Source organism: Ornithorhynchus anatinus, chromosome 21 (assembly GCF_004115215.2).
Source record: "Ornithorhynchus anatinus isolate Pmale09 chromosome 21, mOrnAna1.pri.v4, whole genome shotgun sequence".
Lineage (NCBI taxonomy): Eukaryota > Metazoa > Chordata > Mammalia > Monotremata > Ornithorhynchidae > Ornithorhynchus > Ornithorhynchus anatinus.
In genome coordinates, this window is record NC_041748.1 from 21,054,762 (window position 1) to 21,081,316 (window position 26,555).

The 26,555-nt window shown below is 48.0% G+C and overlaps 1 protein-coding gene across 4 annotated transcripts in view; it reads right to left on the reverse strand.

Moving 5' to 3' along the window:
• KIAA1671 (KIAA1671 ortholog) overlaps positions 1-26,555 on the reverse strand; it is a 96,242-nt gene that overhangs the window by 10,957 nt on the left and 58,730 nt on the right. For all 4 annotated transcript variants that reach the window (XM_007665515.4, XM_029048820.2, XM_039915137.1 and 1 more), the window contains one exon: positions 1,754-1,872. In XM_007665515.4, coding sequence (XP_007663705.2) covers positions 1,754-1,872 — 119 coding nt within the window. The remainder of the gene's footprint in view (positions 1-1,753; positions 1,873-26,555) is intronic.

Genomic DNA, 26,555 nt, shown 5'->3' on the forward strand with positions numbered 1-26,555 from the left:
CTGTCCCTCAACCCCACCGCCCTAATTTCCGTATCGATCAATCGATGGCAATTATTTATTTATTTTGCTGTATTTGCTAAGCGCTTACTATATGCCAGGCACTCTTCGAAACACTGGGGTAGATCCGAGGGTCATCGGGTTGGACACAGTCCCTGGCCCACATGGGGCTCACTGCCTTCATCCCCACTTTACAGATGAGGGAACTGAGGCACAGAAAAGTGAAGTGATTTGCCCGAGGTCATAAAGCAGACTAGTGACAGAGCCGAGAGAGGAACCGGGTCCTACTGACTCCCAGGCCCGGGCTCTATCCGCTAGGCCATGCCGCTGCCTACTGAGCGCTCACTGTGTGCGAAGCAATGTACTAAGCACTTGGGAAAGTACGATTTCCTCATATTCTACCATTTCCCCGTCATTTATTATAATATCTGCCTCCCCTTAGACTGGAAGCTTCTTATGGGCAGGGATCACGTCTACCAATCCTGTTATACTGTACTCTCCCAAGAACCTAATACAGTGCACAGCACACAGTAGACACTCAATAAACACCACTGATTTATCTTAGAGGGCTGTAATAGTTTTTCCCACAAGTCCCCAAGTTCCATTCAGCATTTTTATTATTATTATTAATATTTAATAATAATCGTGGTATTTGTTAAACCCTTACTATATGCCAAACCCTGTACTAAGCACTGGGGTAGTTGCAAAATAATCAGGTCCCACTTGGGTCTCACAGTCCACAAAGAAGGGAGAACGGGTACCGAATCCCCATTTTGCAGGTGAGGGAACTGAAGCATAGACAAGACAAATGACTCGTCCAAGGCCACACAAAAGGTATGTGGAGGAGCTGGCGGTAGACTCCAGATCTTCTGACTCTCGGGCCACGCTCTATTCACTAGGCCATGTTGCAATCAATCAATCATATTTACTGAGCATTTTCTGTGTGCAGAGGACTGTCCTAAGTGCTTAGGAAAGTACAACAGAACAATATAGCAGACACATTCCCTGCCCACAACAAGTTTACAGTCTACAGCAGGGGGACAGACATGAATATAACTAAAGTACAGATCTGGACATAAGTGCTGAGGAGATGGGAGGGGGGATGAATCAAGGGAGCAAGGCAGGGCGACACAGAAGGGAGTGAACGACTTGGAAAAGGGAGCTCAATCAGGAAAGGCCTCGGGGTGGAGATGGGCCTTCGATGAGGCTTTGAAGCCCAGATTAAGTCCCACTTTTCTTCATCTCCCACTCCCTTCTGCGTCACCCTGACTTGCTCCCTTTGCTCTTCCCTGCCCTCCCAGCCCCACACCACTTACGTCCCTATCTGTCATTTTACTTATTTGTATTGACGTCTACTCCCCGCCTGTAGACTGTAAGCTCACTGTGGATAGGGGTTGTCACTCTTTATTGTTGTATCGTACTTTCCCAAGTGCGTAGCTGAGTGCTCCGCACACAGTAAAAGCTTAATAAATACGATCAAATGACTGAATGAATGAATGAAGTGGGGGAGAGTCGCTGTCTGTTGGATATGAGGAGGGAGGGCTTTCCAGGCTTGAGGCGGGACTGGGCGAGAGAAGTCTGTGGCGAGATGGACACAAACGTTTCTTTCTCCTTCTGAGACTTCAGGAACCAGCTTCAATCCTCGGCCTAAAGAGGCCCCCGGGGGCGTACGCGGAGGGATGGCAACTGAATCGATGTCGGGGGCTGGGAAAATCAGTCGGGCACCTTTGGCGGGGCAACATGGAGACGTCCTTACCTGTCCCTGCTGTGGCCCTGCTCGTTCCAGGTTCCATACTGACTGTCGGCCTCTTGGACGAGGGTGTCCGTGTCCTTGGCTTCCGGAGAGGCTCTGGTCAAACAGTCCCTCAGCTGGTCCTGCGACAGAAACCGAGGAAAACAAGGACGGATGTTAGAGGTCTGAGGTGTTTCGCGCGGTGTCCCAGGAGTTGGGCTTTGGCCGCTGCCAGGTCCAACCGGGGTGCGTTAAATGATAACGCTGGCTTTGATAAATATCCTTTCCCTCAAGAAACTGACAGCTGAGAGAAGAAACAGACACCAAATTGACCTTCCGCGAGACACCTTCAGCCCTTTTTGTAGAATAAGGTGCCCGCCCACTGCTCGGAGTTACACCAAAAAATCCAACTGGACAGATGGGGCGGCATCATCTCATCATCGTAAATAATAATAACAATAATAATAATAGCAACTGTGGTGTTTGCTAAGCGCTTACTATATGCCAAGCAATGAACTATATGCTGGGGTGGAGGCAAGATAATTGGATAGGACATAATCCCTGTCCCTCATGGGGCTCTCAGCCTAAGGGGGAGGGAGAACAGGTGTTTTATTCCCCATTTTACAGCTGAAGTAACTGAGGGACAGAGAAGCTAAGTGACTTGCCCAAGGTCACAAAGGAGGCAGGCGGTGGACCGGGGAGCTGAGCCCAGAAGAACCTGGTGGCAAATCAAGAAAAAGCGCAGGCCTGAGAGTCAGGAGGACCTGAGTTCTATTTCTGGCTCCGCCACATGTGCTGTGTGAGTTCGGGCAAGTCAGTTCACTTCTCTGGGCCTCAGTTACCTCATCTGTAAAATGGGGATTAAGACTGTGTCCAAACTGACAACCGGCCCTGGGGGAGGCCCGGCCTGGGGGGAGGCCCGGCCTGGGGAGAGACCCGGCCTGGCGGAGGTCCAGACCGAGGAGAGGTCCCAGCCTGAGAACTTTGTTGTTTTGATTTTGACCGACTGGGGAAAGGTTCTGAAAATCCCCATCACACAAGCGAGAATTTTGACCCTACTGCGTGGGCAGTGGAAATGGGTCACCTACTTCCACTGCTAAGCACAGAAACTCAAGAATACTCTGTTCCTCTCAGACCCCAACTGATACCCAACCCTCCTCCAGCAGTAATGTCTGCAGACGGGGGAAGGAGCAGACCCTCAATAACATTGGGTGTTCATTGGCAATTCCATTTAAAAGCCCAACAGGATTTACAACAGTGTTTCTCAGTTTTAGTTTCTTAGCCAGGGGGGAAGGCTCAGGCTGAGGAAAGGTCCAGCCCTGGTAAAGTCTTGTCCTGAGGAGATGCCCGGGCCTGGGCCGGGGAAAGGAGAAGACCGGCCTGAGGAGAGGACTGGCCCTCTCTCTCTGTTGGCCAGGAGCCCGACTCAGTTTGCTTTACCTTCGAGCTCATGCCTCCCACTGCCAGAGAGATCAGCATGAAGGGGTCCCAAATGCCTCTCCCAGAGCCCTGAGTCTGTACCCCATAACCTCCTAGCTTGTTCCCCCTCCCCCTCAATCCCTGCCCCCACAGCCCTTAGGTACAGATATTTAGACTCAGTTGCTTCCCCCTACCTGCAATTTCTCTGAGTGTATGTCTTCCCCTGTAGACTGTAAGCTTCTTGAGTGAAGGGATTGGGGCTACCAACTCTGGTGTAGTGTACTCTCCCAGGCGCTCAGTACAGTGCTCTGGATGCAAAAAGCGCTCAATAAGTACCATCGATTGGTTGGTGAATTGAGACTGTAGATGGCTGACAGCGCCTAACTGGTGCCGAGGTGCTGCCGTGGTGGTTTGGGGGACTGTAATCTAAACCACTGCCGGAAGGCTGGGGGTGACCCCAGAGGCTGATCAAAGGAAATAAAAATAATAACAATATATGTAATGCACTATTATACATCAAGCACTGTGTAAGCCCTAGAGTCGATGTAATCAATCAATGGTATTTATGGTCGCTTACTATGGTGCAGAACACTATACTAAGAACTGAAGACAGTCCAATCCAACAGAATTAGCAGACATGTTCCATGCCCATAACGAGCTAACAATTTAGAGGGGGAGACAGATATTAATATAAATTAATAAGTAATTTATAACAGAATTTAAAGATATGTCCACAAGTGCTGTGGGACTGGAGTGAATATCAAATGTCCAAAGGTCAGAGATCTAAGTGCAGGTCACAGATCCAAATACAAGACAGGATCATCGGGTCAGACCCAATCCCTGTCTCTCATGGGAGCTCACATTCTAAGTAGGAGGGAGAACAGGTCATGAAATCCCCATTTTACAGATGAGGAACCTGAAGTATGGAGAAGTAAAGTGACTTGCCCACGTCCCACAGCAGGCGAGGGGCAGAGATGGGATGAACACCCAGGTCTTCTGACTTCCAGGCCTGGGCTCTTAACAATAATAATAATAATGATAAAAGTATTTGCTGAGAGATTACTATATGCCAGGCACTGTACTACGTGCTGACGTAGATAAAAGATAATTGAGTTGGACACGGTTTCTGGTCCACAAAGGGCTCACAGTCTTAATCCTCACTTTCCAGATGAGGTAACTGAGGCCCGGAGAAGTTAAGTGACTTGCCCAAGGTCACCCAGCAGACAGGCGGTGGAGCCGGGATTAGAACCCAGGTCTTCTGCCTCCCAGGCCTGATCTCTATCCGCTAGGCCACGCTGCTTCCCCTGAGGAAAATGTCTTTCCCCTCTCTGCTGTTAAGGAAGCCCGAGGGTCTCGCTAGCAAAAGGGGGAGAGGGAGAATTCAATCCATCTCAGGTTCCAAAATAAATCCCACCATTTACTCAGAGAGAGAGAGAGAAAGTTTCAGTTGGCCATAGTTGCAGTCGGAGTTGGCCGGGGATGGCTAGAAGCCAGCTGGCTCCGTGGACAAGTACTAGCCCTGTTTGTTCTGGGGGCAAGGTCTGGCCTTGGACTGGGCTCACAGCTCTCTCCGACTGGTGCGTGCCCTAAGGCTCCCAGTTGTGGAAAGAGACAGTCTTTGCCAGTCGTCAGGTTTGGACAAGGATCCAATCTAATTAATAAACGTTGGCTGGGCAGCTCCCATTCCCCAAACCCAAATTCCAAAATCAACATCTTATTCCTGCCCTGAGAATCACGGACTGCCAGAGACCAGGTGCCGTTCGGGAACGTGCCAGGCCTACTCACCTCCCACTCGCTCCAACCTGGAGATGGTGGGGGTGTGGGGATGGGGGGGCTCGAACAACCCCTTTCCCCGGAAATAAGTCTGAAATTCCAAGAACTGCATTTAGAAATACTTATGAAGGTTGAAAATGAGAAGGATGCGATAGATCAATCATTATATGGTATGTATTCAGCCCCTACTGTGTGCAGGGAAGTGTACTAAGTGCTTGAGGGAGTCTAATAGAGTTTGTAGACATGATCCCTGCCCTTAAGTCTACTCTTAATCAATCATTCCATACTGTGGAGAACAGTAGTGTAAGCCCCCAAGGAGTTTACAGTCTACTGTCAATCAGTTGATCATCCAGTAACAATAATAATACATAATAATGACATTTATTAAGTGCTTACTATATATCAAGCACTCGTCTAGGCGAGGGGGGTAGATCCAATTTAATCAGATTGGATACGGTCCCTGTCCTACGTGGAGCTCACCATCTTGATAGGAGGGAGAATGGATATTGAATCCTCATTTTACAGATAGCGAAACCGAGGCACAGAAAAGTCAGGTGACTTGCCCAAGGTCACAGAGCAAGAAATTGGCAGGATACTGCAGTACTGAGCGCTCGGGAGAGTGAGAAATGATCCTCACCCTCAAGGAGCTTACAGGATATTTTCTGTGCAGAGCACAGTACTAAGCACACTGGAGAGTTAGCGGATATGATCCCTGCCTTCAAAGAACTTACAGTCTAGCATGGGAGCAGGCCCAAAAATAGATTATTTATAAGATTTTCAAAGTGCTCCTGCAACAGGTATGAGAGTAGAAAGGCAACTGTAAGCACTCACTCAATACAATTGAATGACTGAATGGATGGAAATAGTGGGTGGCTCTGAAATAATGATCAGACTGTGGCAGATTGCTGAGGTATTTGTTTAAGTCCTTCCTTTATGCCAAGCTCTGGGGTGGGTACTAGCAAATCAGGTTGGACAGGGTCCCCGTCCTGCATGGGGCTTAGAGTTTCAGTCCCCATTTTACAAATGAGGTAACTGAGGCACAGAGGAGTGAAGCGACTTGCCCACGGTCACACAGCAGACAAGGGAATTAGAACCCATGACCTGCCGACTCCCAGGCCCATGCCCTATTCATTACGCCATGCTGCGATGCTCAGCACACTAAACACTGAACAGAGCTTACTAAACACCATCATTCCTGGTATGAGCCAGGAGTGTCGAGGGAAAGGTTAAGGCATTTTAGATGCTACGGAGATAAACGTGAGGATGGGTGGCAACCCTCACTCCATCGTCCTAAGCATTTTCTTGCCATAATTGCGGATAGATAAATTGGGCTGGGAGTATCAACGGTCTGACCCAGGAAGACCCGCTGTGTGCAGTCTACAATTTAGGACCTCAATTCTTCTGACAACAAAAAGTTGTGGCAACAACATTCAACCCGAACCTTGGCGGGTAGTCAGAGGACCTGGGTTCTAATTCCGGCTCCTCCATCCACCTGCTTTGAGAACTGGGGCAAATCATTTAATTTCTCTAGGCCCCAGTTCTCTTATCTAGAAAATGGGGATTCGATACCTGCTCTCCCTCCTACTTAGACTGTGAGCCCCTGGTGGAACTTGATGATCTTGTATCTACCCTAGCCCTTAGTAGAATGCTTGGCACAGAGTAAGCGCTTAACAAATACTGCAATTATTATTAATGGGGATCTTTTTCAAATGAACGGCTTAAAGTTCCATTCCTTTCACAACACTGTGGCATCACTGTTCTTCGGTAATGACACTCCTTCACTTGAGAGTCTGCCTTCTAATAATACACATTTCTAAATGCCTTCCTGAAGTGTTCAGCAAAATGCCGTCATTAAAAGTGGTTAAAACATAACATGTCTAAACTTCTTTTCCAAAAGTCATCCTAAGGAACAACTTCCTTTTTTTTTTTTTTGCACTAAAGCCTTAATATATCGCCAACTAAACTGTGGCTCTCTTTCCATACTGAAAGGATCACTTGATCAATTTAGCTGTGGTATTTTATTAAGCATTTTCTATGGGAGGAGCACCATAGTGAACGCCTGTAATGGTTACATCTCCTCCAAGAGGCCTTCCCCGATTAAGCCCTCTTTCCTCCATTTCACTCTCCCTTCTGTGTCATCTGTGCACCTGGATCTGTGACCTTTGGGCATCTGATAGTCACCCCACCCCCAAGCCCACGGCACTTACATTCACATTTTTAACATATATTACAAATGATGCATTTCTATTAATGTCTGTCTCCCCGCTCTAGGCTTTGAGCTCACTGTGTTCGGGGAATGTCCCTGCGAATTATGCTGTACGTCCTCTCCCAAGAGTTTAGTACAGTATTCTGCATATAGTAAGCATTCAATAAAAAACACCGATTGATTGATTGATTGATTAGGAGGGGACGATTACAAGAGAGTTTGTAATCACGGCCTCTGCTCACAAGGAGTTTACAATCCAGAGGGGAAGACAGACATTGCAATAAAAAACAGATAGGGGAATCGGCAGAGAAAAGCAAATGGACAAAAGGGCTGAGGGGTGGAGGGTGGGGTGGATACCAGGGGTTTAAACGCTAAGAATGACACACCCCAAACTCATTTATCTGGATGACATTAGTTTACTTTGATGTCAGGGTGTTTTGCCAGATTTACCTGACTCAGTGGACCGTAAAGGCCACAGCCCAGACAATTACATCTGTCATCATAAAAGGGTGACCAATTCCAACTGCTGTCTTTTTTGTCCCTAAATATCCTCCCTCTCTATTTATTTTTTGGCCTTCCCTTGTCAAGCTTCCTTCCTCCTCCAGGTATACAATGTGGCCTGGTGGAAAGAGCCCGGGGGCCTGGGAGTCAAAGGACCAGGGTTCCAATCCCAACTATGCCACTTGCCTGTTGTGTGGCCTTGGACAAGTCACTTCACTTCTCAGTGCCTCGGGTGGCTCATCTTTCAAATGACCCGTGTGAGTCAGGGGCTGTGCCTGACCTGAAAGATCTTGTATCGCCCCAGCGCTTAGTACAGTGCTTGGCACCTAGTAAGCTTTGAGCAACTGACACCTTCATTATTATGATGATTGCTATTTATTGAGTGTGCCCTGAGTACCACACACTGTACTAGGCGCTTGGGGAACAAGAAGAGAAGCACGAGATGAAATCCCTGACCACGAGGAGCTAACTCCTTTATGGACTCTGGACTTTTCGAACCACAGGGTCTGTGACTAATTTCCACTTGTATACTCTTCCCAGCCCTTAGTACACTTTCCTGCATACAGTAAGGGCTAAGGACTGTCCCTAGCACGACCTCACTACTACAATGAGGGGGTGAATTAGGGGTAACCAAAAAGTCTGCCCCCTTCAAAGACTACCTTTCCTCTCAGAATACCGGCTAAGCTCCCAAAATCCATCCGAGTCCAGGAAATCTAACACCCCCGACTCCAAGGCTGGGAATCACAAGTTTGCTTGGCTTTTTCCACCTCAGCAATCTGCCACAATCTCAGCGATCGGAGCCACCCACTCCTTCCGTCCATTCAGTCATTCAATTGTACTGAGTGAGCGCTTACAGTGTGCAGAGCACTGTACTAAGCGGTTGGGAGAGTACAATCCAACAATAAGCAGACAGATTCCCTGCCTACTATGAAATCACAGTCTAGAGATTTCCCCCTCGAGACTCATTATGGGCAGGGACTGTGCCTGCTAATTTTGTTGCATTGTACTCGCCCAAGCGGTTAGTACAGTGTTCTGCCCCTAGTACGAGCTCGGTAGCAAGTGACTGTTTTCTTTCACTCACTCTGTTCTTCCCCGGCACGGTTTCTTTCCATCGAAAAGCTTTTGGTGAATTAATCATTCATTCAATCACACTCATCGAGTGCTTACTGGGTGCAAAGCATTGTACTAAGTGCTGGAGGGGCGGGGGTACAGTGTAAGAATAAGTGGTCCCATTCACTGTCCAGGATAAGCTTACAGTCTAGAGGGGGAGGCAGACAATAACACAAATAAATAACATTATAGATAAATTACAGATACGTACATAAGGGCTTAGACCTTTCCATCTAAAGCTAAACATCTCAGATTTTTCCTTAGCTCCCTTTGGAAAGGAGCCATCTGGAGATAAAGAATTTCCTTCCTCCCTCTCAAATATTCATACTTCAACCTACCTGTCAGTTCCTACCATGAAGAGAATATATTTTACGCTCCTTAAAGCGGTCTGTACCCAGCTCCTTCCAAAGGAGCAGCATGGCCTAGTGGCTAGAGCCCGGGCGTAGGAGTCAGAAGGACCCGGATTCTAATGCCGGCCCCGCCGCTTGTCCGCTCTGTGACCGTGGGCAAGTTGCTTCACTTCTCTGTACCTCGGTTACTTCATCAGTAAAATGACGATTGAAACCGTGAGCCCCAAGGTGGGACATGGACTGTGGCCAACCTGACTGGCTTATATCTGCTCCAGTGCTTACTACAGTGCCTGGCACATATTAAGCGCTTAAAGGATACCAGTAAAAAAAATAAATAGCCCAGAAGGCATCACCTCCCTAGCTAACGGACACCAACCAAAATGTTACCTTTTCTTTCGTCCCTCCTTGAAATTTTGAAAAAGGCTAAACTAAGACCAGAGTCTTGTAACACTAATGAACCTGGGCGAGAGCCACACATTTCATTCACTGGGGTATTTATTAGGTGTTTGCTCTTTGTTACAGGCAGGGAACGTGTCGGCTAATTCTGTCGCACCGTTCTCTCCCAAGGGCTTAGTCCAGTGCTCGGCACATAGTAAGTGCTCAAAAGATATCACCCATTCGTTGACTGAGGCAAGGAAAATCACATGGCAGCGCTCTAGACTGTGAGCTAGTGGTGGGCAGGGAATGTGTCTGATGTTATATTGGACTCTCCCTAGCGCTTAGTACATGGGGCTGAAGACTGTGAGCCTCATGTGGGACAACCTGATTACCCTGTATCTACACCAGCGCTTGGAACAGTGCTCTGCATATAGTAAGCGCTTAACAAACGCCAACATCATTATCATCATCAAGGACGTGGGTTCTAATCCCAGTTCTGCCCCTCGTCTGCTGTGTGACCTTGGGCAAGTTGCTTCTCTTCTCTGTGCCTCAGTTCCCTCATCTGTAAAATGGGCATTAAGACTGTGAGCCTCATACGGGACGTGGTTACCGAATATCTACCCCAGGACTTAGAACAGTGCCCCGCACATAGTAAGAGCTTAACAAATACCATTAAAATATAGCAGGCGCTGAACAAACCACAATTATTACTCTTGTGCTCCTAGTTTTTTCTTCCTCTGTACTACTTGCGGAACCACCTCCACTGTGGAGAGAAATTTCTTCTCTCCTGCCAGCTCGGTAAGTTTGCAGCTGACTGCAACCACACGACCTTGCTATTTCTTCTCGAGAATCAATTAACAACATTCTTATGTAAGAGCCAATTAGAGACATTCTTTCCCTCGCTACGCCAGCCTCCCAGATCTAGTGCCAAAAGAAAGAGCTCTGGTCTGCTAGAAGCAAATTCTACCTTGGGAATTTCAGTGGGATAAGGCAAGCACGTATATCGGCCCACCGGTCGGCCAGTCGATCGTCTTTATCGAGCGTTTCCTTTGTGCGGAGCACTGTACTGAGCGCTTGGGAGAGTACAATATGACAGATGTAGTCCTTGCCCAAAGTGAGCTTACAGTCTTGGGGGGGGGCAGATATCAATATAAAGAATGGATCAATCGATCCATTAGTGGTATTTATTGAGCACTAACCATGTGCAGACCACTGTAGTAAAGTGCTGGCGAGAGCCCAATTCAACAGAGTTGGGAGACATGAACCCTGTCCTCAAGGACGTTATGATCTAGAAGGAGGAGCTTACGGCTCAAAGCATCATTCCGATCCTAACGAGGCTGGTGCACAGAAGGGAGAAGGGGGTTAGTAATCTGAGCGCTCAGTAAGCAGACCAGGGCTGGCAGCAGAATGAACAGTGGAGCTTTTTGGCTAACAAAAATTTGGCCTTAGGAAAAGGAAGAATTAAAAAGAAAATGGAGTCCAGATTGACCACCAGTGGGGGTGTGGTGTTCTGGTCAAGGAACCTCCCAGGGGGACTGGAATGGTGAGTCTTTCCAAGGCCAATGGGTTGGGTCGGACTTTCCATCTTGTGGATTCTTCCAGATCTCGGTACTATGCACCGCACGTTCCGGGCGCTTAATAAATGCCACTAAGCTTGATCGATTCAATGCCAATGTCAGATGTCCTGGGAATTCTTTAGAAAGGTTTGTGTGTTTTTTAATCAGAAGCAGCTAAAATGATTAGCATTCAAAAACTTCATTCTCTCCTATCTGGTTTTATTTCTTCCTCTGCCGATCAACTGGAATCTCCTTGAGGGTGGGTATCATGTCTTTTGCCTCTTCTGAACTCTCCCCCGTTACTTCTCAGCAGGAAACAAATACTAAGTCTCCCCCTCTAGACTGTAAGCTCATTGTGGGCAGGGAAAGTGACTGTTTATTGTTCTGCTGTCCTCCCCCAAGCACTTAGTACAGTGCTCAGCACACAATAAGTGCTCAATAAATACAATTGAATGAATATTGATTGGTTCGTTCTGCTGAATGTTGAATTCCATACTCTAAATTAAGCTGTTGTTTTAACTCTCCCCTGCAGACCACTAGATTAGCTCGTGGTATTGAGCCATTCACATTATGTGTAAATGCTAACCCTAACCTTAAGCGCTGAAAACAGTTACGTTACCAAAGAAACTCTAGCTGTGCCTACGTTCTTTTACGTGAATTACAAAAATACACAGAACTAAATCATGACGTTTCTGAAATTCCATCCCATTTCAAGCTCCAATTAAAAAGGAAAAAAAAAACACCCAATTAACACTCTGGAATTTTCTTCTTTTTTTAACTAGAAAAAAATCAAAATCTCCTAATTTCAGTACTGGATTCTGTTTGTCTCAGATTCAAATTACTAATAAATTGAAGGTTGGCTAAATTGCCTTTCCAGTGGCTCTTTTTCAAGGCAATCTGCTATCTCTATATTAATGGTTTTATTCCATTTATAGCATGGGGTCATGTTAACAAAAAAATACACCACCAACCCCCTCAGGAAAGGAACTACCATGATAATTTTCATTCTTCCTTTAACTGGCTATTTATGTCTTGTTGACAGAATCCCCGCTCCCTTCCAGAGCTAATTAGCTGACAGAACCCTGAACCACTGCAGGCTAATAGATAATTAGAGTAGCTGGTTGGGCTACCTGCTAGACATGATGTTTTTATTCCTTCAAGAGAAGGAACTGCGCACAATTGGGTGAGCGAGTGATTTTCGGTGGGATTTGCCAGAGCTAAATAACGACGAGAGGTGAAATCCATTTGGGGCGGACAGGGGTATAGCCTTCGGGTCAATCGATCGATCGATGGCATTTATTGAGTGCTTATTAGGTGCAGAGCACTGTACTTGGAGTTTGGGGGAGTACGATACCCCAGAATTAGTGGAAACATTCCCTGCCCCTAACGGGCATACAGTCGAGATCTTAATGCAAACCTGGTTAACTTGGTTTCGTAAAATCCCTTGCCCACCTGTTGCCATCTAAAGCCTGGGACCTCAAAAGCCTCTGTGGTTTGTTTTTTTCTACTGGCATTTGTTAAGCATTTCGTTTGGGCCAGGCACTGTACTAAGCGCTGGGGTAGATGCAAACCCCACCCCCTTCTGCCACTGTGCTCAATAACCACCATTGATTCAGCAAGAAAAATGGTGATATTCTGCGGAAAAGAAACCCCGTCCACGTGTGACCCAAAGCAAAAGGCGGTAAAAATACCCTGAAATCACTCAATCATATTTATTGAGCTTTACTGCGTGCAGGACACTGTACTAAGCACCTGGAAGAGTACAACACAACAGTAAATAATATGTATTAACTTATAACACTGTCTCCCCCTCTACACTGTACGGTCTTTGTCGGCAGGGATGTGTCCACCAACGCTGTAGTATGGGAAGTTGAAGGGTCTAGAAGAGAAAGCCCAGGCCTGGGAGCCAGAGGATCTGGCAAACAATCCCGGCTCCACCACTCGCCCGCTGTGTGAACTTGGGCAAGTCACCTCACCTCTCTGGGCCTCATTTTCCCCAACCGCAAACCAGTGATTCTGCTAGACTGTGTGCCCCATGGGACAGGGACTGAATTCAACCTGAATAACTTGCATCTACCCAATGTCTACACAGTGATTGACACACAGTATCAGCCAAACAAATACCATTTAAAAACAAAAAACAGCCTCTACCAAATGCCTAATACAGCGCTCTGCACTCTGCAAGCGCTCAATAAATACCACTGATTGATTCAGCCAGAAAAATGGTTGCATTCTTCGGAAAATAAACCCTGTCCATGTGCGATCAAAAGCAAAAGGCGATAACAATACCCTGAGATCACTGGATCATATTTATTGAGCGCTTACTGTGTGCAGGGAGTAAGCTCCTGGGAGTGTACAACACAACAGTAGAGTGCTCTGCACACAGTAAGCGCTCAATAAATACGACTGAATGACTGAATGAATGAAATGGCAATTTATAAAGCAAATGCTCAGCAGAGGACAACATATCTTGGAAAATCCATACATTTTCATCAATTTCATTCCTCTCTGGGGACTCTGAGGTCTTATCTATGGTTTCGTATTTCCACTGGTGGAGAAATGAGGAAGCTACTTTCAAGGCAACCACACCAACCTGCCAGGGCTGTTCATTTTCCTGTCCGCGTGAAAGGGAAGCATCACCCAAGTCCCCAAGGGTCTCAAGAATTAGACCATCACATCCGCCAGAGATCATTTGTTGCTAGGCAACCTAAGGCTGGCAGAGCTACCCACACCTTTCCCTCTGGCTGTCTCTGAGATACGATGGTGGACTCGCTGGGCATCCGTCTCGTCCAGCTCGCCCCCGACCTCTCGCCCACGTCCCGCCTCCGGCCTGGAACGCCCTCCCACCTCACATCCGTCAGACAATGACTCTCCCCCGCTTCAAAGGCTTATCGAACGCCATCTCCTTTAAGAGGCCTTCCCTATCTAAGCCCCCCTTTCCTCTTCTCCGCTCCCTTCTGAGTCGTCCTGACTTGCTCCCTTTATTCACCACTCGCACCCCAGCACTTAAGAACATATCGGTAATTCATTTATATTCATGTCTGTCTCCCCCTCTAAACTGTAGGCTCATTGTGGGCAGGGAATACGTCTGCTATGTCACATTCTCCTAAGCGCTCAGTAAGTGCTCAAAAACCACAACTGAATGAAATGGCTTAAAAACTGAACGTACGGATGTATATATCTAAATAAATATGTGATAAAATATGCCATATAATGCACAATATAAAATGAATATATATTTGAATTCATGCATACGTACATATATATGAATTTGGAAAAAAGTTAAAATATGGATATGATTGTACACAGCAGTCCTTCATACTGAACATGTATGTTGAGGATAGGAGTGAAATACATACATGTTGTAGGGGGGAGTTGGGACAGACCTGGAATGTTGTGAAGAAATCGGGGAAGGCTTCCTGGAGGAAACCCCATCGGTGGGACGTTGTGGAGGAACATTCTGGCCCAGGAGAGTTTGGGCAGAGGACCTACGACCAGTCTCCCCACTACTACAGATGGTCAGGGGGCATCCAGAGAGCAAGAAGCAGTGTAGCCTAATGGATAGAGCCCGGGCCTGGGAATCAGAAGGACCTGGGTTCGACTCCAGCTCTGCCGCTTGTCTGCTCTGTGACCCTGGGCAAGTCACTTTGTTTCTCTGGGCCTCAGTTACTGGAAAACAGTGGTACTGGTTAAGTGCTTACTCTGTGCCAGGCACTGTACTAAGCACTGGGGGAGATACAAGGTAATTGCATCTGAAAATGGAGATTGAGACTGTGAGCCCAGGTGGGATTCTACCCCAGCGCTTAGAACAGAGCTTGGCACAGTGCTTTTAGACTGAAAGTCGGTTATAGGGCGGGAACCTATCTACTAAGGCTCTCTTTACTGTCCTCTCCCAAGCACTCAGTACAGTGTTCTGCATAAAGTAAGAGCTCAATAAATAACATCCATTGATTCGTTGATCCCTCCCTCTTTTACCACCCAGTTTCTGCTGGATTTAAACCTGGAAGTTCAGAGTTCTGAGTCCACTAGTCAGTGAGGTCCTTAGGACAAAGATCATGTCCACAAACCCGCCGGACCCTCCACGGCATTTAGTTCCACGTTCTAACCGTGGTTGCTGTCGTATGTCGTCGAGTCGTGTCCGACCCAAAGCGACGCCATGGACACGACTCGGCCAGAAGGCCCCACCTCCATCTGCAATCGTTCCGGTAGTGGATCCAGAGAATTTTCTCTGTAAAAATCCTGATGCGGTTACCATCGCCTTCTTCCGCGCAGTAAACCTGAGTCTCCACCCTGGACTCTCTCCCGTGCCCCTGCTGCCCAGGACAGGGGAGTTTTGACTTGTAGCCGATGGCCTGCCACTCGCTAGCCACTGGCCAAGCTAGGAATGGAACGGGCAGGCCTCTGCTTGACTCTCCCTCCCGTAGTCGAGACTGGTAGAGGACTGGAAACTCTCCAGGTGCCACCCTGAGAGATGCTGCCCATGGCAGATGCTCAATAAATCAACAAATAAACCTCCGATGTTCTTATGTGTTAGAGTTTGAATGATTTATTTATTTATATTAATGTCTTTCTGCCTCTCTAGACTGTGAGCTCATTGTGAGCAGGGAACGTGTTGACCAACTCTGTTATATTCTCCTCTCCCAAAGGTGCTCTGCACATTATATACGAGTGTACTATATACACAATATATACGGTTATACACTCAATATATACGGTTGATTGATAGCTAGACAAGAATATTTAGGTTATATCCCTCACCACTGAGACTTCAGGGCTTCTCCATTTCCAGTCCTGACCCCACTCCTTCCCTGCAATTTTGCATTTCCTCCTGCCTTCGAGACATCTCGACTTGGATATCCTGCCGACACCTCAAATTAAACACTCCAAAACTGAAATCCGTACCTTCCCACCCAAATCCTGTCCTCCCCCTGTCTTTCTCATCGCTGTAGACAATACCACCATCCTCCCTCTCTCACAAGCCCGTAACGTTGGCGTTGTCCTCGACTCCTCTCTCTCGCTCCACCCACGTATTCGATCTGTCACCAAATCCTGTCGGTTCTACTTTCACCACATTGCTAAAATCCACCCTTTCCTCTCCATCCAAAATGCTACCACGCTGATCCAAGCATCAATCCTATCCCGCCTTGACTACCCCATCTGGCTCCTCACCGATCTTCCGGCCTCCTGTTTCTCCCCACTCGGATCATTCATTCGTTCAGTCGTATTTACTGAGCACTATACTGAGCGCTTGGGAGAGTACGCTATATCAATAAACGGAAACATTCTCTGCCCATCATGAGCTTACAGCCGGAGCTAATTCATTCAATCGCATTTATTGAGCACTTACTATGTGCAGAGCACTGTACTAAGCGCTTGGAAAGTACAATTCGGCAACAGAAAGAGACAATCCCTACCCAACAACAGCCCACCCCTAACCCCACAGCACTTATGTACATATCTTTAAATTATACAATATAAATCATTTATTCACATTAATGTCTGTCTCCTCCTCTAGATTGTAAGATCATTAGGGGCAGGGAATGTGTCTGTTTATTGTTGTATTGTACTTGCCCAAGCGTTTAGTACAGCACTCTGTTCATACTAAATATCACTGACTGATTCTGCCACCTCTAAGCCCCCGGGCTTGCACATGTTAGGTACTGATCTTTCAGACCCTATTAAATCATAATCCTAATCATAATAATTGTAGTATTTATTAAGCCCCTACTATGTGCCAAGCACGGGACTGTGCGCTAGGGTAGATACAAAATCATCTGGTCCTACGTGGGGCTCAGCGTCTAAGGAGGAATGAGAAGTAGTACTGAAATCGCCATTTTCCAGATGAGGCAACCGAGGCCCCGAGAAGTGAAGGGATTTACCCAACATCCTACAGCAGACAGATGGTGGATTCAGGATTAGAACCCAGGTCCTCTGACTCGCAGGCCCGGGCTCTTTTCCCTTGGCCGTGCTGTTTCCCTCCTGCTTCTCAAGCACCACCTCCTGTCCATTTCCCCTTTTCATTCTTTCTCCAGCCTGCAATTTATTTTAGTGTCATGCTAGAACGAGGTAAGCGCCTTGAGGACAGGGGTCATGCTAACTACCCCATTGGACGCTCCCAGGCACTCAGTACAGTGCTCTGCACACAAGTGATCAGTAAATACCTGGCTTGGTGAATTGATTATACAGTGCCTGGCACACAACAGTCACTCGATAAACACTATGGATTGATCGATACAGGCTCGCGACACAAAGGTAAGAACCTACACGGGGAGCCGTGGACAAGAAACTGACGGACGTGGGCCTTTTTAACAATCATGCTAATTACTGAGTGCTCACTCTGTGCTAAGCGCTGGGGTCGTGCTAAGCTAATCAGTCCGGATGTGCTGTCCCCGCACCCCATAGGGATCATGGTCTAAGAGGAAGGGAGGGCAGTTATCTGTCTTTTAAATTCTGTTTAAACACCAGATCCCAGAAAGTCTTTTAAATAAGTGAGATACGCCTACAAGAGTATCTTTATGAGAGCTTGTCATAAACACTAGACAAGTGTTATTTGTCTATGTATTTTAAAAATAATCCCGCATTTAGAATTTCTAAATTACCTTCCCAACCCAGATTTATGCAGTCGGAGTTATGAGGCAGGATCTTCTTGTGGAAGGAAATTCGTTTAGAGGAAATGCAGTTAACCATAAACCCAATCTTTTTGTTTGGGGTGTTACCTTCTCCCCGGAGTAGCTGTTGTAATACTACTTTTTAAACACCTCCAGTGTGCAAAGCACTGTATTATGCCGCGGCCTGTGTCCGGATATTATGGTGAGGGCACTGATCAGTGAAGAAGTAATCGCCATCGACATCGTCATCATGGTAGTTTTTAGGCACGTACCGTGAGCTAAGCATTATACTAAGCACTGGGGTAGATATAAAATAATCAAATCGGACACGGAAACTGTTCCAGGAGGTGCTCATAGACTAAGGAAGAGGGAGAAGAGGCATTGAATCCTTATTTTCCCGGTGAAGAAACCAAGGCCCAGAGAAGTGAAGTGACATACCCAAGGTCGTATGGAAGGCATTCGGTAGAGTTTGGGTTGGAACCCGAGTCCTCCGACTTCCAGGCCTGGGCTCTTTCCACTAGGAGCTGTGTGACCTAGTGGAAAGAGCCCGGGCCTGGGAGTCGGAGGCTTCTGGGGCTGCTAATCCTGGCTCCGCCATTTGCCTGCCGGGTCACCTTGGGCAAATCACTTCTCTTCTCTAGGCCACCGTTTCCTCATCGGCAGAGAGGGGATTGATTCAATGCCTGTTCGGCCTTCCTACTTGGACTGTGAACCCCACGTGGTACACGAGCTGTGCCTGAACTGGTTCGCTTTGTATTTACCCCACCGCTTAGAACAGTGCTTGACACAAAGTAAGCACTTTACAAATCCCATAATAATAATAATAATAATAATAATGACAGTACTAATAAAAGCACTGGGCCGATAGTTGATCCTGTTTAATCCCTGTTCTCCCTCCTACTTAGACTGTGAGCCCCAAATGGGAGCTGATGAACTATAATAATAATGTTGACATTTGTTAAGCGCTTACTATGTGCCAAGCACTGTTCTAAGTGCTGGGGTAGATACAGGGTAATCAGGTTGTCCCATGTGAGACTCACAGTTAATCCCCATTTTACAGATGAGGTAACTGAGGCCCAGATAATTGAAGTGACTTGCCTACAGTCACAGAGCTGACAAGTGGCAGAGCTGGGATTCGAACCCATGACCTCTGACTCCCAAGCCCAGGCTCTTTCCACTGAGCCACGCTGCTTCTCTATAATAATGTTGGCATTTGTTAAGCACTTACTATGTGCAGAGCACTGTTCTAAGCGCTGGGGTAGATACAGGGTAATCAGGTCATCCCACCAAAGGTCTGCTGTGTAACTTCAGACAAGTCACTTCACTTCTCTGGGCCTCAGTTTCTTCAACTGTAAAATGGGGATTACAACTGTGAGCCCCACACGGGACAGGGACTGCGTTCCACCTGACTAGCTTGTATTTCTCCAGTGCTTCGTCAGTGTCTGGCACATAGTAGGCGCTTATACACACACCAAAAAAAAAAAACCAACCCAAATCCCTCAGTTGCGATTATGACTATCCTGGCCAACTGGATCTACTCCGTGAGTCGGTGGCTCAGACATCCGTCTCAGAGGGTGCGTGACGGATCACCCGGAGGATCGTTTGACATTCAATCCTCGTCTGGCTTTCACGCGGGTGACGAAATCCGTTTTCATTTCCCGAGCTGAGTATTGCTTAATGCCAGCCTGCCTGGGGTTTGGCGTTCTTTCTCTGGGCTTTTCCCCCAACGGTGGAGTTCGGGGTTGGAATCCCGAATTTCACAACTGACACCGTGCGGCTGACTGCAAAAACAAGAGAACCGGTCCCGTCGCTCTCAAATGTCCTCACCCGCCCCACTTCAAAGCCCAGATTATCGGGGGTAGGGAGGAGTTCGGTAATTACGGTATTCCTTAAACTCTTACTGTGTGCCGAGCGCTGTGCTCAGCGAGACGTTTCAGAGGACGGGCCCTCCCGCCCAGTTCGCGGCCTGGGAGAGGAGACGCCCAGGCCTGACGCTAGCGGGACTTCCCTCACGCTGCTCCGGGCCGGAAAGGATGAGAGAACACTGGTAATGGGGTTGTCTTCCCAACTTTTGGCCCCAGAGGGTGACAGCTGTTGGGATTGGAGCTGCTGCTGCTGTGACTGTTGGGATTGTGGACTCTGAGTACGGAGAAGCCTCGAATTCTGTTCCTCTAGCCACAGTACTCCCCTCCCGGCATCACACCTGGAGAGCTTCCAGTCCTCTAATAATAATGTTGGCATTTGTTAAGCGCTTACTATGTGCAGATCACTGTTCTAAGCGCTGGGGTAGATACAGGGCAATCAGGTTGTCCCACGTGAGGCTCACAGTTAATCCCCATTTTACAGATGAGGTAACTGAGGCTCAGAGAAGTTAAGTGACTTGCCCACAGTCACACAGCTGACAAGTGGCAGAGCTGGGAGTCGAACCCATGACCTCTGACTCCGAAGCCCAGGCTCCTTCCACTAAGCTATGTGGCTACCAGTCCTGGCTACGGGAGGGAGAGTCAAGCAGAGGCCCGTCCGTTCCATTCCTAGCTCGGCCATTGGCTGGCGAGCGGCAGGCCATCCGCTACAAGTCAAAACTCCCCCGTGCTCGGCAGCAGCGGCGTGGGAGAGAGTCGAGGGCGGAGACTCAAGTTTACTGAGTGGAAGAAGGCAAGGGTAAAGCACTTCTGTATTTTTACCAAGAAACCTCTTTGGATCCACTACCAGAACGACTGCAGATGGAGAGCGGGGCGATCTGGGAGAGATGCGTCCATAGAGTCGCCACGGGTCGGAGACGACTCGACAGCATGAAACAAGACAAGCCACAGTACTCGTTTCATATGGCATTTGTTGAGCGCTTACTATGTGTGAGCATACTAAGCGCTGGGGTAGATACAGGCTAATCAGGTTGGACAGCTGTTGCTGTATGGATCGTCAGCTTTCTCTTTCATGCCGTTTTTATCGTTTCAAGCTTCTCCCCTGACCATCGCCGGCTACCCTCCCACCTTATTCTAGGGTTGCGAAGCAGCGACCGTGTCGAATTCTTACTTGTGCAATTTTCCCCAGGTTTAAGCATATATTACTTTGCACCTAATCAATCCATCAGTGGTATTTATTGGGTGCTTGATGGAGTGCAGAGCGCTGGACTAGCGCCTGGGAGAGTTCTGTACAACAGAGTGGGTAGAGAGGTTCCCTGCCCACAAGGAACTTACAATCTAGAAGGGGAAGCTCACAATCTGGAGGAGGAATTTCAATAAATACTATTTCTACTGGTGGCTATGCTAAACCTAGAGATGGCTTCTTGACTCTTGACATCGATCAGTAGTATCTATCGAGGGCTTACTGTGTGCAGAGTACTGTGCTAAGTGCTTGGCAGAGCCCAACAGAGTTGAAGACACGATCCCTGCCTTCCAGCAATTTACAATCTAGTAGGGGAAAGACAGATACTACAATAAAGTTACTGAGAAGCCTAGTGGAAAAAGCCCGGGCCTGCAAGTGAAGGGCCAAGATCTGGGTTCTAATCCCGCTTCCGCCACACGTCTGCTGGGTGACCCTGGGCCAGTCACTTGACTTCTCCGGACCTCAGTTCCCTCATCTGCAACATGGGGGTGAAGACTGTGAGCCCCACGTGGGACAGGGATTATGTCCGACTCGATTTGCTTGCATAGACGCTAGTACTTAGTACAGTGCCTGGCACAAAATAAGCACTTAAATACTATTTTCAAAATAATGATAAATTACAGGTTAGGAGAAGCAGTGGAGTCAGTCTGTCAATCCTACTTATTGAGTGCTTACTGTGTGCAGAGCACTGGACTAAACGTTTGGGAGAGTATAATATAACAACAAACGGGCAGATTCTGGCCCAAAACAAGCCTAGGTACTGCGAGGGTGGGATGAGTGTTTGGGAGGGAGGGTGGTCTCAAATGCAGGGGTGATATAAAAAGGAAGAAATACGACGGGAGACGAGAGATTTGTCAGGAAAGGCTTCCTGGAGGAGATGTCATTTTAACAGGGTTTGGAAGATGGGGAGAAGGGGAGTCGGCTGGATGTGAATGGGGAGGGGGTTCCGGGCAGTTGGGAGAGAGGCATAAGCAACGAGTCTAAGGCCACGGTGATTAAATATGGATGCTACATATCAAACTTTGAAAAAAAAAATGGTACTTGTTAAGCGCTTACTATGTGCCAGGCCCCGTTCTAAGCACTGGGCTAGACACAAGCTCATCAGGTTGGACACAGTCCATGTCCCACATGGGGCTCTCAGTCTTCAACTCCTTTTGACAGAGGAGGTGACTGAGGACTGGAGAAGTGAAGTGATTTGTCTAAGGTCACACAGTAACTAAGTGGCCAAGCTGGGATTAGAACCTAGGTCCCCCTTTTAAAAAAAAAATTGCATTTAAGTGCTTACTATGTGCCAAGCACTGTACTAAGCACTGAGGTAGATCCAAGCTAATGGGGTTGGACACAGTCCCTGTCCCACATGGGGCTCACAGTCTCCATCCCCATTTTCCAGATGAGGTCGCTGAGGTAACCAAGAATAAAAACAATAATAATAATAATGTTGGTATTTGTTAAGCGCTTCCTATGTGCAGAGCACCGTTCTAAGCGCTGGGGTAGATATAGGGGTAATCAGGTTGTCCCACGGGAGGCTCACAGTCTTAATCCCCATTTTTACAGATGAGGGAACTGAGGCACAGAGAAGTGAAGTGACTCGCCCACAGTCACACAGCTGACAAGTGGCAGAGCCGGGATTTGAACCCATGACCTCTGACTCCCAAGCCCAGGCTCCTTCCACTGAGCCACGCTGCTTCTCATAATGCCATGCGGACGGCCACAGTTACAGATGCATATGAGATCTGCTTTTGCGTTCAGTTCTTGATCCAATATTTTAAGAAGTGTGAGTAAAGGCAAGAAAAAAAGAAAGGCTGCCTCAAATTAGGTACCATGAAGAAAGCAGGGGAAGTTATTTTTGACCCACTTCAAAATATCGGATAGGCTGAGGGAATTTTAAATGGAAAGGATGAGAGGGAACCAAGGGATAGATGCAGTACCGAGAAAGGGATAGTATTGGCTAAAATTCACCAAGATGCAAAGATGCTCCTGATTTGGATCAGTGGAGAGAGCTCTGCTCTTGGAATCTAGTCCCCAGTCTGCCTGCCAGTGACTGTACCATTAATGGTGAAGGTTTTGTTGGGATTTTCTTATGGTATTTGCTAAGTGCTTACTACGTGCCAGGCACTGTACTAAGTGCTGGGGTAGATACATGATAGGTTGGACACAGTCTATGTCCCATATGAGGCTCACCATCTTAAACCCTATTTTACAGATAAGGGAACTGAGGCCCAGAGAATAATAATAATTTAAGCACTTACTATGTGCCAGGCACTGTACTAAGCACTGGGGTAGATACAAGCTAATCAGGTTGGACACAGTCCCTGTCCCACTCGGGGCTGACCGTCTTAATCCCCATTCTACAGATGAGGGAACTGAGGCTCGGAGAAGCAAACTGACTCACCCAAAGTCACCCAGCAAACAAGTGGCGGAGCCGAGATTAGAACTCAGGTCCTTCTGACTCCCGGACCTGTGCTCTATCCAGTAGGCCACGTTGGTTCCCTAGAAGCTCCCTCTAGACTAAAAGCTCACTGAGGACAGGGAATGTATCTACCACCTCTGTTATACTGTACTCTCCCATATGCTTAATAAGGTGCTCTGCACACAGTAAGCGCTCAATAAATACCACTGACGGACAGACTGACCACCCTCCTGGCCTCGATTACCCAAGCTCCTCTAAAGTACCCCAACGTCTCCGCTTGGTTCCCTTTCCCCGGGCTCCTATTCCGGTGGGGGAGATTCCTTCATTCAATCGTATTTATTGAGCGCTTCCTGTTGCAGAGCACTGTACTAAGCACTTGGGAGAGGACAATACAACAATAAACACACACCTTCCCTGCCTGCAATGACCTTACAGTCTAGAGGGGGAGGCCGACATTAATAGAAATAAATAAATGACAGATTTGGACATAAGTGCTGTGGAGCTGTAGGGGAGGCGATGAATAAAGGCAGCAAGTCAGGGCGACTTGTTCTCGTTGCACTGTACTCTCCCGAGAGCTTGGTACAGTGGCTCTGCACACAGTAAGCGCTCAATAAATATGACGGATTGAGTCTCATATAGGACAGGGACTGTGTCCGATCTGATTATCAGGACTTCCCACATAGTAAGCACTCAACGAAGGCCCTTAATAATCTTAATCGATCAACTGGTGCACTTACTGCGTACAGAGCACTGTATTGAGCGCTCGGGAGAGTACAAATAGAAGAGAGTTTGTAGGGGCGATTCCTGTCCCATGGGGAGTTCATAGTCTAGAGATTATTAGGAGAGAAAGGGGTATCTTGATGGATTAGGAATGTGCCAGAAGAAGTCCAGAATTGGGGAATTCATTTATCGCATGCAAATCAGCCATTCATTTTATGATTCAATAATATCTACCCGGCCTAACTTAATAATCAAAATACCAACAGGAGTTGTGGGGCACTGGGACTGAAGAGAAGTTCAGGGAGGTGCAATGAAGAGGACAAAAAGGAGGAGAAGTGGCGTGGCCTAGTAGATAGAGCTGGGTTGGGTTTGGGAGTCAAAAGGATCTGGGTTCTAATCTCGACTCCGCCACGGTCTCCGCCCCTTGTCTGCTGGGTGACGGTGGGCAAGTCACTTCAATTCTCTGGGACTCAGTACCCTCACCTGCAAAATGGGGATTAAGACTATGAGTCCTGATTAGTTTGCATCTACTCCAGCGCTTACTCTACCGCCTGGCACATAGGAAGTGCTTAAAAAATATCATTTAAAACCGACGAAAGACTTGCAATTCTAACATGAGCTCACCACCGCACCCGGGTATGACTTGCTATGGAATTTGGGTCACCACCTCAACTTCCCCCCAAAAAAAACACCTCTCCCTGAAACATAACAACAACGATAATCATGACTGTGGTATTCGTTAAGCATTTACTATACGCCAAGCACTGTACTAAGAGCTGGGGTAGGCACAGGATAATCAGGCCCCACATGGGGCTCTGAGTCTTGGTAGGACCTAATCCGAATCCCCATGTTGCCGATGAGGGAACTGAGGCCCAGAGAAGCGACGTGACTCCCCCAAGGTCCGCCACCGGACAAGTGGCGGATCCGGGATTAGAACCCAGGTCCCCCGACTCCCAGATCCAAGATCTTTCCACGAGGCCACGCTGCTTCCCCAGCCACCGAGAAAAAGAGGGCGAGTGAAGCCATTTCCTTATCTCCCACTTTTAATCCAGGCTGCCTCTCAGACGCCCTTTAGAAAACCCAGCCCTCCCTGCCGGTGTTGAATTCATCCTGTCAGGGGCCTCCGATTTCACAGCCCTCATTCTTCCGAGATTACCGCACGCCCCGAAAGTGAGCTCATCCTTCTTCCTCAGGAAAATAAGAGGGCCACTCTGGTCCTGTTACTACTTGCCCTCTTTATAGAGACTCAAATCGGGTGGCTCCTTCTCTGTGGCGTGGCTGCCTTTGTCGGGGCCGAGAAGCGCACCCCTGTACAGGTCTCGAAACCTCCAGCGGTGAACGCCAAGATTTCCCAACAGGATGGTGCCCGTCAGCTGCCGGGGTCCCTGCCCACATAAGAGCTCGACAAATACCGCCTGACCGATCGGTTGGCCCCTCACTGGCTGGCACCGCCCATATAAATTTCTTATTTACTCGTATTAATGTCTGTCTCCCGGTCCGGTCTGTGAACTAGAAGCTGTGTGTCCTAGCGGATAGAGCCCGGGCCGGGGAGTCACGAGGAGCTGGGGTCTAATCTCAGCCGGCTGTGTGGCCTTGGGCAAGTCACTTCACTGGGCCTCACTTCCCTGATCTGGGAAATGGGTCTGGGAGCCCCACGTGGGGCAAGGACCGTGTCCAGACCCTTATCTTGTATCTACCCCAGTGCGGAGAACAGTGCTTGGCACATAGTAAGCGCTTAAATACCACAATTATCATTACTATTTAACCCCGTTATAGGCCGCAAGTCACCTGCGGTGGAGAGCGGAATGTGGCGCTGTCATCCGGAAAGGAGTGGTTCTTTTGGGGCAGGAGTTTTTTAAGAATGGGGACCCAAGAAGTCAAAAGCAAAAACAGGCCCCGACGTTACAAACGGAACATGCGACGGCGCAATAGGAGACATCCTCTGTGCTCGCACAAAGCTGTCAGGGTTGTGGAAACCGCACTGGCCAATTTGATGGCACGGGGACCTATTGGGTGAATCTCTCCCGACAACCGTGTCCTTTTGGTGCGTGGAGAAGCGTGTGGGTGTGCGGCGTGTGTGTCTGGTGCGTCTGTAGCTGCGTGCATGTTGAAGTATCGATAATTTGCTCTCGCCGATCCAGAGTCAGAGAACGGAGTCCACTTATTTTCTCAGCCAACACCTCTCCGAGTACGAGTTTATCGTGCGGAAGAAGGGTCGCCTGTGAGATTATAAACAAGCGAGACCTAATGTTTTCTGCAAAAGATCTCTTTCCTTCGGGAAAGACAGACTGCAATCCAGATTTCCTTCCTGACATTTCTACCGCAGGATTTCCTGGATCATCAGCTACCGCTATTATTGTATGAAAAAACAAACCTCGAGCCCCGCTGAGCGAGGAAAAGGAAAGGGTGCGGGGAGGGAGAGGAGGGAGTGGGAGGAGGACGGAAAGGAAAACAGTGAGGAGCTCAAAAGGCCTCACGTAGGTGGCTCTCGATGCCTAAAACTGAAGCGTTGTCAACAAAGAGCAGCGTGGTCAAGCGGAAATGGCCGGGCCTGGAGTCGGGGAACGTGGGTTCGAAACCCGGCTCTACCGCTTACCTGTGGCGTGACCCTGGTAAGGTCACTTTGCTTCTCTGGGTCTCAGTTTCCTTATCAATAAAATGGGGATCCAATCCCTGTTTTCTCTCCTACA